This window comes from Chelmon rostratus, chromosome 12, assembly GCF_017976325.1.
Source record: "Chelmon rostratus isolate fCheRos1 chromosome 12, fCheRos1.pri, whole genome shotgun sequence".
Classification (NCBI taxonomy): Eukaryota; Metazoa; Chordata; class Actinopteri; order Chaetodontiformes; family Chaetodontidae; genus Chelmon; species Chelmon rostratus.
In genome coordinates this window covers 20,488,803-20,503,235 of record NC_055669.1, presented here as the reverse complement: position 1 = coordinate 20,503,235, position 14,433 = coordinate 20,488,803, and the positions used below count along the sequence as shown (strand labels likewise).

Below are 14,433 nucleotides of genomic sequence, written 5' to 3'. Positions count from 1 at the left end.
CTGCTTAACTCCTCACTTTTTTCTGCTGCCTACAGACACTTACTTCCTGTGCAGCTCATCTGCTCCGAAGCCTAACCTTGAACTCTATTAGCCTTGAATCCAATCCAGGATTTTCCCACTATTTTAACGAGTATTAGCATAATTAAGCAACATAAGGTTGCATTATACTGATCTCCTGCTTATGCAGCTATTTGGCAGTTAGCAATTAAAGTTTGATTCAACGTAAGTGTGCAAAAAAATTAATTTCACATAGTTACTATACAGGATCACTCTGCAAGACCATGTTTAGGAGGAAAAAAAACACATTTACCTTAAACTTTAATTAGCAGATCTTGGTGTGTATGAAAATGTGTATATACTTACTCGCTAGAATCAGTAACCTTATGAACCTCATTACAGCAATCCAATTTCCAGTGCCGCGGTCAGAACAAGCAAGCTGGCACTTCATCAATACATAATTATATTGAGGCATGTCCCTTACAATACATGGCAAATCACCCATGTGATCCAATTAAAAACAACAAGTCCAGGCCAGCATTCCCTGCTGTCCCCGGGGTCTGGGCGAAAATAATTGCAGGGATAAAAAGGATCTCTGCCCAAACACAGAATCACATATCTGTTTGGTGTTCAGGTTTTCACACATGGAGAAACACCAGTGATTTTACCGGGCTACACTGGATGATGATGTCTTGAAATAAAGTCTTTAATTAGAGCACCCTCAGGCTGATATTTCAATCTAAAACATTTCCTTTGTCCAATATATGAATACATTATTGAGACTTTATGGCTATCGTGTTAATTGCTGTTTAAAATTAAGCTTTGAACTGAGTGAACTCAAAGGGAATTGGCTCCAGCTCTGCTAACTAACTAAAGCCACTATCCCCTGCTGTCCGGCTCTACTCAGCTGTAAACGCCTTCACTCCCAAAAGGGCTGCAGGTCAGCAAGCATATATGCCAAATTAGAGTCTGATTCTGACATTTCAAACTGGGACAAAGCTCCCAAATCAACCCCCTATCTTGAACACACCCTCATCACACCACACCTCCTGCTAGAAAAGTCAATCTTTTCAAATTCTGCTCCCTTTCATGTAAAGCCAAGAGTAAATACTGCAGATTAACGTGCAAAGGGATTATGACTGAGACAGCGAGGAGCGCTCCCGTCTTGGTTTTTCTGCATGGAGGAAGTACATGTTATCTTGAGGAATCGTAAATGTATTTGCAACCTTTGGAAAGCCAGAGGCCGGTGATTGCGTCCGTCAAGTGATTGCAGACGAGGTACTTTTAGAGAAAGGGAGGGGCAGCACATGTGAGGAGTGTGGTTGTGAAAAAAAAATCTGAGGCAGTATTTAGAATCACTGTTCTCCTTTTAGCTTTCTATGGATATCAGTATTTCATCTTAGAAGAACCATTTCTATTTCTTTCTAAACCAAAAAGACACAATTTATTCACTCAGGCTTTCTGTTTCTGTTGTTGTCAGTTTTCATTGACACATTTAATTTGATTTTGTAGAATAAAACCTAAAATTAATCACTTCTGTCTGTAAAAAAAAAAGGCCCTACAAGAGTCTGCAGGCATGCTAGCAGTTCTGTGAGGCTGTAGCATGTTAGCATGCTAAAAATGACAATGCTAACACACTGATGTCAAGCAGGTATGATGTTTATTATGTTCACCATTTTAGCTTAGCGTGCCAGCATGCTAACATTTGCTAAATTTGCACTAAACACAAAGAATGATGGGAATGCAATTAAGTTTGGTTTTGGTTAAAAACTAAAGTAATGGGCGAATGACAGTTTGGGCCTGATGATGACGCTAGAGGAAAAGTCAGCGGATCACCAGAGTTATTACAGGTGATTCTGAAGAGGATATGAATGCCTGAGCAAATTTTATTAGATTCCAGCCAATAGTTGCTGGGATATTTAAGTGCTGGACCAAAGCGATGGGCGGACTAGACATCCCTAAAAATTCCCTTCATGTAACGTAATATGCAAAGGAGAACTGATGGATAAACTGGCCAGGCCGATATATTAGTCAATATTAGCTAATGGTAGATAGACTGTATGATTGTATACATTACAGGAAATTGTAGAACAGAAGTCCTGAATTAGGTTTGAGGTAAACCCTGGTCCTGTTTGCACCTGCATGCATCAACCAGTGGCTCTAAGTGCAGGTGTGATAGTACACAAGATGCATTGAGATCCCATCGCTCAGACCACATTCAGAGTCGGTCTGCACTGATATACGGACACATGGCCACCTTTATATCATTTGTCCACCAGAGAGCACGCAAGTTGATTTTTCAGCTCTAAAATATCCGCTAAGTCTACATCTTGGTCACAATTACAAAACAAATTAAAACCTAAGAGATCCTTATTATGATTGTTAAAAAAAAAAAAAAAAAAAAAGATTGCAATGTTGGTACCAGTATCGACAAGTCCCGGTCAGGCTGTAATGGATGCGTATGCTTTATATCTTTAGTTAAATTATTTTAAAAAAGATAAAAAAGCAAGGATAAAAGGAAGCTGTTCATAGCAAAACTGGTTCCAGTTTTTGGCAGCAAACAAACGCACATTTGAGGAGGACTTCAAAGAGAGCCCAGTCTGAAGCTCAGCCCCACTCTCCACTATAAATACCCAGTGACTGTCAAGGTGCCATCCCATGAGCTGCAGCTTTATAAGGCAAAGGCAGCCCCATACTGCTCTCAAGTGATCAGGCAATGCTGGGAGATAACCAGACTCCCAACAAGCTTATCTCTCCACTCAACAAGATTGAGTCATACGTGTTATCTCCTCCAGGCCTGAAGGCTTTGGTGATCGTAAGCAGCGCTGCACTCACGTGTGGCGTTCACTGACTGTGAATGACTGCACACCTGAGGGGAAGAAATCTGCGCTGAGTGTTTCATTTGCATTTTACACTTGAGGCGGATGCTCTTGATGTTCTGGTAAAAATAAGAAACAATGCACATCACAATTTCATGGGCCCAAGGCAAGGCCCAAGTTTTTAAATTTGATCCAGAAAATGTTTGACATTTCTGTTTGAAAAATGCATGAAACAATTAATCAATTATCAGAACAGGCTTACTGACACTTTCAACTTTAATTCTCTCCATTTATAGAAAGAAATTAGTTCTAGCCATTTGGATGCAAACATGGGGTCTTGGGAAAAGACAGGATTTCTGGATGTTAGCTTAAAGTGTCATAGGAGGTTTCATGTGGGAGTATTGTTAAAAAAAACCTACTACTGTACTATCTGTTTTAAAAGATGAAACTAATGAATCAATCAATCAAGAGAAAAGTAATCTGCAACTATTTGGATAAGTGATTTTTTAAGCAAAAAATGTCAAAATTTAACTGTTTCCAGCTTCTCAAACATGATCGTTTCTAATAATAAACTGACTATTTAGGATTTTGGACTGTGGGGCGGATAAAACAGCACATTTGAAGACATTAACTTGGTTTTGGGGGAAATTGTGATGAGCGTTTTTCACTTTTTCCCTGACATCTCTCGATTAATTGATAAACTGAGAAAACAGCCTTCATATTAATCTGTAAGAAAACTGTTGTCAGTTGCAGCTGTAATTGATCATGCGAGAGAGTTCATGCAAAATGGTTTACCCTGTTCAGATGAAAATAATGTGATTTATATTTTAAAAAATAGGTTTGAGTTGTGAGAAAATGAAAAAATGTGAATATTTTTTACATTTGTTGTTAAAAAGAAAGTAATACTATTAGAAGAGTTAGCTTCAGAGATCAAAAAAAGCATGTTTTTATCCCAGTGGGAGTTTAATAATGGAGCCACCGTCTTCATCATACAGTATGTGCACCGTGGGAAGGTTGTAGGCGTAATGTAATAACTCAACACTTGGCTCAGCCCTTTTACTCCACAGATCGTCTACAGAAATGACTCTACTACAACCCTTGAAATGTCTTTGTGATAATGGCAGATATTTGCAGACTATTTCTTATAACCTTTAACCCTTGTTTTCACTCGCTACCCGTCCACATCCTTCATTTAGTCAAACACAGCACAGCGAGTCACCGCATCGAGCAGCATCAGGTAAAATAACGTCTTCTCCTCCAGAACAATGCAGCGCTATTGATCATGAACTGGACTGACAGTGGCATTGATTTAAATTCCTCAGATGAATAGTCAGAGATAGTCTTTATCACTGGCAACATTAACAACAAAACAACAGCAGGAAATCTCTCCTGTAGCACCTCAAAGAGCCTTAGATATCTGCAGCAGACCAAGCTTCAACTGTGAATAACTCTTTCCTTGAGCCACAGAGGAGATTTAATCTTGTTATGTCATCCTGTATGAAAAGCAGAGGTGCTCAAAAGAGAGTAAAGAATTAAATAACATTCAAAAAGATCTTTCAATCAGTCTGATCATCTTTAAGCATTATTACCTGGTGAAACATACAGTTCTGGTACACGTGCTGCATTCCAGTCAAAGTCAGATTTTGGAAATTCCCCGCTGCCTGCCCATAATTGCAACCTTCCTGTGTTCCAGCGGCCCGGCTTGGAAAAACCAGGCAAGAAACATGGTCACCCACAAAATTTAAATACACTTTCCCATGTTACAGCTGGTACAGCATAATTTACAGCATGTATGACAGTGTTTACTATCTTTCAGCGCAAACTTTCCATTTTCAATTTACAGTTGTGTGATTATGACACTCAAGCTTTCAAACGGGGCATTTCCATCGTACGCTGCCAGCTACAGCAATGTGCTGTCACACAGCAGCATCCTGGAAACCTCTTGTTTTGAAATAATACATGTGTCTCCTACATTGCATTCCACCATTAAAGGCCCTTTTTTCCCCCATCAGTTTCTTACAGTGAGTGACAGGAGCATGCTAACCAGCTAGCCGTAATAAGGTTCGGCCCATTTGGTCTCATTATCCCACTTTGTACCTCAAGAGGCCTTAGTGGGGCACTGCAGAGTCCATTCTACCTCCAGGCCATTTGACTTGAAATTAAAGCTGTGGCAACTGGAAAGAGGAAACACTGTTTTTCCTGCCCTGCAAGAACAAAAGCTGCTGTGGCATCTGAATAATCTGCCGAGTGTGAAACCTCCTTCAGACGTTTGGTGAGAGGTTTCAGGACATGAGAAGTAAACAAAAGGAACTGAACATATTTGCTGTTTCACGTGGAACCAGCTGACGTGCAACTACATAAAATCACTGAACTGCAAAGCAATGACCTGCGACTGAGAGCATTTTTTTTCTAAACTCTCTTAAGACTGACAAACCTGGAAAAACAGCTGTGTGTAGCATCATCACCACCATCACTATCTGGTGTCATGAATATTTTTCGTGACTATAATCTATATTATCACTATGTATCAAATGCTATTGGACATTGAAGATTTGAAGTCAAGTTTTCAGCAGCTTCAATTGGCTGTCCATTTGTCTGTTGCTGGAGAAAAATCGTATATTTGTGACTTTATTCAATCTGAAGAACGCAGCACATCTGCTTTGGTTTTTGCCTTTAGGAGAGTTTTGAATGTAATTTCAAGGAGCATTCAGTGTCTGAAATCACTTCTTCTTTCCATACAGTGCACTGCGTGGACACTTCTCTCGCTGGGAGTCCATTGCCATTGGTCACAACTCTTAATATAGACAACTGCACATTATATAAGATCAGCACGGCAGGAAATAATGCTACCTCTCCTGCCTTTATGGTTTGACATATAGCAGAAGCATTTTATATACTTAAGCCCTCTTAAAGTTAAATGTGGGGACGGCAAAAGCATCAGCTCAGCAAACGCTTCCGATCATCCGTTCACCTTATGGAGAAACGTGCAGGGCTGTACGCTCCACCTTCAGCCAATGAGCAAGTTCCGCAGACTTTGCCCAGCCTTATCACTCCGGTGTTGTACATTCACCTCCATCAGCCCACCTCATAAACCTGCTAAAACTGCTCGACCGCAAGAACGACCATGTGGCGCCATAAAAAGCAACAGTCCACCTTAAACAGACTAAAACACTTCAAATCAAGTAAGATTTAATTACAGCCGTATGGAACATGACAGAGAAAAATGATCATGTGATTAAGTTTAAGTGCCTGTTCTGGTCCATATGTGCAGCTGAGAGCCAATGAAAGTGTGTATTAAAGCAAAAAGAGCTCCTCCTTCATTGATTCATGCACATTTCTATTTCAGGGAGAATATGAGCGGAAGCACACACTGTGAGGACTTCCCATTTCCGAACTGTGTGTCTGTGCCCAGCAAACCTTTGATCAGGTGTGTGTGTGTGAAATGAAATGTGCTTGCTCAGCAGATATGAGGAGGAATGAGTTAAGAGATCGCCTCAGAAAAATGCTGATTTAGACCCCAGAGTCATGTTCAGAGGTCCTCAGACCAAATGTCACAGAGGAATATGAATAGTTTTGTTAAGTCATTTTAACACCAGGACAGAAAAAGAAGTAGTGGTTTTGTGATTCTAGTCACCCTTTAACCCTCTGGCCCTGTAGCCTTAATTAGAGAAGCTGAACCTGAAGTCTCTTTTAGTGTGTCCAGTCAGGAAACTGTCTCCTACGACATGTTTTTATCTGCTATATGTGCTCTGCCTCAGTCATTCTGTGTCACACTTCCCTCTTTTGTGACTGAGCGCTTGTACTCACCGTTTCACATTCCCAGTCACCGAGGCAGCAGCAGGTCACAGTGTGTGTGGAAACCCCGGTGTTTGACCCAGAAGCACACATGAAAATGAAAGAAAACATTACTGAGTGAACACACGCAGTGACAGATCCTGGAAATCACCTTAAACAGATGTTGACAAACCTGAATGGGCTGTTCAGGCTGCGCAAAACACGCAAAAAGTCAAGTCCAGCAGACGCGTTAATATGTAGGGAAGTTCTGCGGCGCTAAACGCCGCACACACAAACTGAAAGAAACACAAGAGAGCACTTTACCTGAGAGGAGACAAGGTCCCGAAACAGCAGCTGAGACCAGTGTGCGTTACCGGAGACCAGGAATGCCGACGCGGGGCTCGTCCGAGTGCAAAGGACCAGACACCTGTAAGCGCCTGCTTTGGCAAACCCTCCCAGAGACGAGCCGAGCTAACCCCGCCCCTCCTGCCTCACAAACGGCCCCCATGGTGCTGCTGAACGGGAACGCCCACGGTGACGAGCGGCCAGCATGTCGCGGCGCCGCCTGGTGGCGCCTTACAAGATGCGTTCGATAATAATCTGTGTGTCACATGACCACTAGATGGCCTCGTTAGGCTGAGATACATGAAACGCTTCATGCCTGCAAAGTTGAGTCTTAATTCAACCGACATAATACTGAATTCTTTCCATTAACTACTAACAAGTGCAAATTATTAAAGTTTTAAAAACACAATAAACTCAAAGTACTCCTTATGCAGCAGTGTTCTATTTGTACATAGTATACTATTGGAGTATTTCTACTTGATGTATTTTGATTCTGTAGTTGGTCAAGGTGGAGATAATTTGAAGTATGTCATATACTATTTGGTAGTTCAAATTTGTAACAACCCCTTATATTTTTAAGATTATTACTGTATTTGCGCTCAGTTGCCAATTTATTAGATACACATAGCTAAAAATAATACGGTCTAATACAACATACAACCTTCATTAAGGTCCTGATGTTCAACTTTTGTTGACACTGTTTTAGCTCCATCTTTATGAGGGGCTTTATGAGGGCAGGATTAATTGCAGGACTGTTGTATTAGACTGCATTAGCTTTAGCCGGGCACACCTAATTGGTAACTGAGTTTATGTTACATGCAAATCCTTAACCTGTCAAATAACTACAACACGTCTTCTGAAACATATTGGGTAGATCTATAAAACAGTATAAAAGGTAAGTACTCAAGAAAAGTACCTTAAAATTGTACACTTGAATAAATATATGAATAAATGAAAGAAATGTGTTGATGAAGCGCTTACAAACAGCTGACAAATTGAAAGAAAAACCTGCATAAATAAGTAAAGTAACACATTGCATGCAGATGTTTCCATACAGGCCATAAAGGGTGTGAATTGATGTGAATCAGATGCTTTTCGCTCCACAAGATGGGACGTGTAGAGCGACATGTTTGACAGCCTTCTCCACCGCCACCATCATGGAAACACCAAATGAGAGAACATGTTTTGGGCAGGAGTTCCAGAGACGTGTTAAATTTATTCCAAGACACACTGAAGTTGTTCTAGTGGCTCATGTTGCCCAAACATTCGACTAAGACACTTACAGTATTATGATTTTTTCCTTTGATTTGTCACTGAGCTGAAGTAGATAAGCCTCTAATTTCCATTTTTTAATCGTGAATCCAATCACTAAAAGGACTGTTGTAAAGGTTGCTTATAGGTTACTGGTCTCAGCTCAGTTAGCACAGATAATGTAACATCAATATCACTGCAGTCTCTCCCAGTAATGAGAAGCGCTGCTAAAGTGCAGGAAAGCAGAATCTATACCATCTGTAGCTTCGCCACACACTTAATCAATCAAAATCCAACAGTTTTTCATCCTTTTAATTTCATTTTTCCTAATTCTGTTAGAGAAAACACAACTGACCTTCTAATATAATATCACACAAAGACGCCTACTCGACCCATTGGGAGGTGTTACAGTCATTTATTCAACCATGAATGTTTTCATTTAAAGAAGTGTGCACAGAGGGGAGGACCTTGTCCTCAAGGTCCTGTTCCTAAACCAAACGTCTACCTGAGATTCAGTTCAGTTCACCTTTTCACGTGGTAGTCACACAACAATGTAGAGAAACAATTCTAGACTATTTAGCTTTCTGTGGCATATGTTAATGCTACAGTACAACATGTCAGACAGGAGATCTCAGTGACAGTTTTGGCGATTCTACAAGCTACAATGTTTGCCCTACTGTTATACAAAAGAAAAGTTAAAACTCATCAGATCAGATTTTCTTTTTCTTTCTTTCTTTTTTTTTTTTTTTTTTACAAATCTTTACTAAATCTTCTTACAAGTCTTTAGTATTGCTCTGCTACATTGAAAAAATAGAAAAATTACATCTGAATATTGAGCTGTGGATGTGGTATTTATAAAGAGCCTGGCTCTTGAGTGTTCATGGCTATGTTTCAATAGTCCTTTAGCTGCTTACTCTCCACGTTTCCCTCCCTCTGCAATGGCCAGCTTCACATCAGCGATCAGAGAAGAAGCTATGAAGCAAAGAACGAGACATCGAAGAGTTTTCAGAGGCTCATCGAGGAAAATGTTAGTCTAGGATTCTGCAGAGGTGCTGGGCGTCACCAGATCGTCCTCTCCCTGAGCTTCTTCCTCCGCTGCCCCCGCCGCCGCTGCTACTTCCTGTTCGGTGGCCACTACAGAAGTGTCCGTGTCCGGGGCTTCGAAGGACTCGCCCCCCAGGTCAGTCAGTTTGATGTAGCCCTTGCTGTTGGAGCGCTCCAGGCGAGGGCAGCTGAAGCGTCTGGCTCTGTCGCCCTGTCGGCACGCAGACACAGACAGGCTGCAGCGGCGTGCGGACCTCGGCTGATCTGTGAAGGAGTTGAGTGACAGCCGTGACCCCATCGCCCTGGCAACAGGTGATGGAGGAAACAGCTGGGTCCACTGTGGTTGAGGCTGAGCCTGCGGCGCCCCCTGTCGGTCAGCAGTGTCTGTGGTTATTTCCTCATGGCTCTGATGGGGAGGGGTGGAAACTGTCGTCGAGGCGTCCTTCTCCGTGGTGTCCGTCTGGTCGGTCTGCCCGCTGCTGGCTTGTCCTTCCTCTCTGATGGTTTCTGCAGCAGCCTCAATAACAACCTCTTCCTCTGAGTGTCCCTCTGCCTCCGCTCTCTCTGACTCCTCCACCTCACAGTTGTTCAGTTTGATCACAGGGAGGGTGAAAGCGTTCACAGAGGAGGTGACGATGGAGGTGGTCTCCCACTGTCGCGGCTGGGGCGCCTGCTCGCTGCTATTGCTGTAGTCTTTGTAGATGCTGTAGACGGTGTCCGTGAAGGTCTGGACATCTCTGGACCAGCTACGGGGCCTGCTGGCCAACGACGGGCGTCTGAACACCTCCTCGGCGCCTAACTCGCCCTGGAAACTGAGTCCAGTGGAGGGCCAGGAGCCGCGAGTAAGCATCCCGCTGGCAGGGAACGAGCCTGACGGGCCCTCCGCGTTCTTGGACTGAGTGTAGTTCACCAGACCATTTAGAGGCGAGTACTCCTTTGAGCGTATGCTGTGCAGATCTATAACGGTGGAGTAGATATCCCTCAGGTTGATGATTTTGGTTTTTTTGTCTCGGTTTTCATGGAGGACTGCATTGGCGCAGATGAAGAGGAAAATGCCGATTCCCATCACCAGCGGTCCGAAGACTTTGAGATTGTCTGAGTACAGGTAATTATCCAGGAAGTCGCACAGGAAGCCACAGTGGCGGGAGGGGCCGGGGGTGCTGCTGTTAGAATGGCTCTGGTTGAACCCATTTGTCTGGCTGAAGGAAGGCTGATCACGGGTCAAGTTAGAGGAAACGGCTGGACTCTTGGAGAAGCTCATCCTGTTGGTGTGGTACGCTCCAGTTCTGCGGCGCTCCTGGTACTCATGCTGGTTGTGGCTGGGCCAGTAGCCCAGTACAGCCATGGAAATCCCCACCATAAGAACTACAACTCCAACACCAGCCACCAAACCGGCCGGGGAGCACAGATTGAGCTTCCCCTTCACCACCACCACGTCGTTCTTCTTCTTTTTCTTGGATTTCCGCTTCCTTTTGTTTTCCGCCCGGTTCTTCGAGCGGAGGGAATCTTGGCGCCTGTTCATGCGCAGCAGGCCACCTGTGGCTATCATGGTGGCGATTGGACAGCAGGCTTGTCACTCAACCTGGCAGGACACAAAGTAGAAAAGAGAGTGCATTAGGTTAATGATATAGAGTACATGATAAGCAGGGTTTATACATTTAGAGACCGCCGCAGAGGAAATATGTTCATTCCACTAAGAGATTACACAAATAATCCATATTTATTATACATATGAGGCTGGATTATGGACTGGACAAAGCGGGTAAGTAATCGTTAGCAACCACTAGGGCCCAGGTTCAGTCTGTGACAATTATTTTGTTTTACTATGATTAATTTCACATTTGTTTGGTGACATGCAACACTTAAACACCATAAAAATTGAAATGGCCTTAGAGATTTTAGGATTTAGTGGTATCTGGCATCTGAATACTCTCAGCCTTCCTCATGGTGGCTACTAAAAAAGCAAAAAAAAAACTCTCTAGAATATGGTTTGTCCAATATGGGCTACTGTACATGGTGGTGCAACATGGTAGTGCAACATGGCGGTGCAACATGGCGGACTCGCTCCCTTTGTAGATATAAAGAGCTCATTCTCTGATGAAGAAAATGCAATGATTCTCATTTTCAGGGATTATATACTGACGAAAACATACTCATTAATATTATAATCCATTTCTGACAATAGATCCCTCTGAATCTTGCACACTGGACCTCTACAGTGTAAAAATCTAGTTTTAATAACTTTAGAGAACCGTTGGCAATGGGGTCCGATATGAACGCACACATTCCTGCCAAAGTTAGACCAGTTCTGCTTGTTTCACATGAGATATTATTGATGTAGCTCGGTTTCCTCTGTGCTCTTCTTGCTGGTTTGAAGTGGGCGGGACACAGTCGGAAAAACATGATGTCACGAACTTCTAGGTGCCAATCAGGATTTAGCGACATTTGAATCAAAACCTGCTGACAATTAGTGGGTTGTTCGTCAATCAAATCTGATGACACCCACACAGTCCTGATGAAGCAGTTTAGCTGCGTATTAATACCTAAAGATGTTTTCGACTTTTTAGTCAGGAACATTTACTGTTGTGGTGACATACTTAAGATTTTTAGGGGCTTTAATGTTCCAATATAAGAATACTGGCTGGTTTTTAGGGCAAAACGGGGCCCACAGCTTGTTTTTGCCCCCGGATCCACTAGTTGTTTTCCGGCCCTGAATCTTATCCTACAGGTATATGCTGCTTCTTTGCACAAAAGGCAGATGCAACATTAGTCATCAGACGGTCACCAAATCAGCAGATATCATCTATCTGCTGCAGCTCAATCTATAAACACAATGATGTGAGCGAAACACAGACAAATACTCAAGTTGACAGCAGAGAACAAGGAGTGCTATTTATCTATATTCAGCCATGCCGGTGCGATATCAGCCTATGAAAACGTAATGTGTCCAGACAGGAGGCCAGCAGGCATGTTCTCCCCACCTCGCTCTCGCTTTTTACTCTCTTTCTCGTCCTCTCTCTCGCACCAATCTCTCTACCCAAACACCCCCCCCCCCCCATCCTGCTTTCCACCCAAATCCATTTCGCCATCAACCAGCACAGCTGCGCTTCAAGACGACAGCATCCTTCCATCACATGCAGCACACCACGAAGGCAAATCTAAGCCAACGCTGCCTCTGCCACACGCAGTCAGATGTTTGGTTTGGTTTTCTGATTACGCAGCAAGATAGTGCAGGCGGTGGTCCAGAGGGCAACGAAGCCCCCAACACTTCTCGTGATTGCAGACATCTGCTGATGAGCTTCATCCACATGTGGTGAACAATAATCGGAGGATAAGGCTGATTGCTTAGACTCCAGAATTCCCTGCTTGATTGTGCTGGTAGCCAGATATTTAATTAGACTAATCACGCCTAATTGTGTATGACTTAGGGCTCAGGTTCATGAATAACTTATTCCACAGATTCCTTTCAGAGCAGCAGTTAATAAGACGTTTTCAGAGGCTGCTTTGGGTGTTTCTCTCCAAGCCTGAACAGTCAAAAATAATGATGATGGAAGCCCTGGAAATCTCTTCATGATCCAAGTTATTACAGACAGCTCCCACGGAAAAAGTAGCGCACAGCTCTGCACCTGAGCCTCGGCAAACAGCGCACCGGTGCTCAGCTGCTGTTTATAGCGACTTTCTCTGTATATCACATCCAATAAGCACTCAAACGCCTCCCGGGCGAGAGCAAGTCAACCTGCACTAAACCTGATGAGGCGTGGGCGGCGGACCTCTCTCTGTGTTTGGAGAGAGAAGGGCATCAGTAACGTGGACCAGAAGTGGGTGTGGACGATTGTTTCTCTGTCTGCGGTGCTGAACTGGACGCCGCTCACTCCCCGGTCCGTCTCCTGAAAGCTGCCCGTCTGGCAGGATGGAGAGGAGGCCGGCTCTGACGCTCGCTCCGTCCAAGCTGCGGGGGCGCATATATTTTTTTTTCGCGCAATGTTGCATGAGAAATCGACTGTTGACATTACGGCGCATCTGTTTCCCTTCTGGTGGAAAAGCCCGTGAAGCAAATACGAGCTGCTGTTGGAGTTGGAGGCGCCCTGAAAATATGCAGAGCCACGGCGGCACATCTCGCTCCGACGCGGTGCCAAACACCGTATATCTGCGCTCACAAGGTGCAGGCAGATGACAAACATCCACACCTCTTCCACGGCCTGACGAAGCCCATGCTCCCATAACTAACGCTACAACTCAGAGCGGTTGTGTGGTCGTAATTATGCTTTTATTTGCGCGCATGATGCCAGTGTCTGATTTGTCATTACAACTTATTAGAAATCGGTATTTGACGGCAACATCGCAGCCGTAAATAAAAGTTTAATAAAGAGATTCTCGTTCTAAATGCTGCCTGAGACCTCATGTCTCCTGCGTATTTGAATGATGTGTCAAATATTTAAGACAAACCGAATTATCTCAAACCAATTTGCAGGAAGATCAAAGTCCAAAGCTGCCATAAAAACTCTCGCGCGTCGATTTATTCCAGATCAAAAACACTCCCCAACTAAACCGATCTGTCACACAATTAAAGGACTTCCTACAGCTCCTGCTTTACCTCGATGTTAGGAGCCGATGTGGATTCTGTTAAGCACAAAAGAAGCTCGGATGTTGAGCTGGAGGCGAGGACGGAGGAGGAACCGATGGTGGGAAAACGAAGTGAAATCATTAAAGCAGCGAGTCTCTTACCAGAAATTGAGGCTCGACAATCAAGCATCTTCAAAGGCGCACTCCTCGTTCAGCTGTGCATGTCGTGGTGCGCCACTTTGGTGCCAAGGCTGGAAGAGTGGTTTCCAGTTGAACGCAGATTCACAATAGACCGGCAGGGGCGGGCCAACTGCGTTTCTATTGGTGGTGATTACTGGGCAGCCTAAAAAACGAGGGCTGTTCAGGACATTTATCACACTGTATGTTATACTCCAAACGCTCCCACATGTTTCTTTTCTCCCTCTTTTTTTTTTTTTTTTTACAAGTTTTTCTTACACGTCTGGACACAAAAAACAGTAAGAATTAAACCTGATAGTTTATCATGCCAGTTCCTTTTGGCCACACATGATTGTTTTTGCACAGTAGTCTGGGGATTTTTATGCCTGCAAGCACAAAAAGCACACACAGGCTTCTTAATTGCATGCACATATACATCTGATATCTATGATGCATGAATACT

The 14,433-nt window shown here is 43.5% G+C and overlaps 2 protein-coding genes across 2 annotated transcripts in view; both read right to left on the bottom strand.

Moving 5' to 3' along the window:
• The window catches only part of epb41l3b (erythrocyte membrane protein band 4.1-like 3b), a 54,668-nt gene extending 47,988 nt beyond the window's left edge, over positions 1-6,680 (bottom strand). Inside the window, exon 1 of the mRNA XM_041948269.1 lies at positions 6,624-6,680. The gene's annotated coding sequence lies outside the window, so the exon portion shown is untranslated. The remainder of the gene's footprint in view (positions 1-6,623) is intronic.
• A 1,975-nt stretch (positions 6,681-8,655) lies between these two features.
• On the bottom strand, positions 8,656-14,036 carry LOC121615464 (transmembrane protein 200C). Its single transcript, XM_041949823.1, has 2 exons — positions 13,956-14,036; positions 8,656-10,812 (listed from the first exon to the last, which is right to left on the bottom strand). The coding sequence occupies exon 2, from the start codon at positions 10,777-10,779 to the stop codon at positions 9,220-9,222; it is 1,560 nt and encodes a 519-aa protein (XP_041805757.1). The 5' UTR covers positions 10,780-10,812; positions 13,956-14,036; the 3' UTR covers positions 8,656-9,219.
• Between the last annotated feature and the right edge of the window lie 397 nt (positions 14,037-14,433).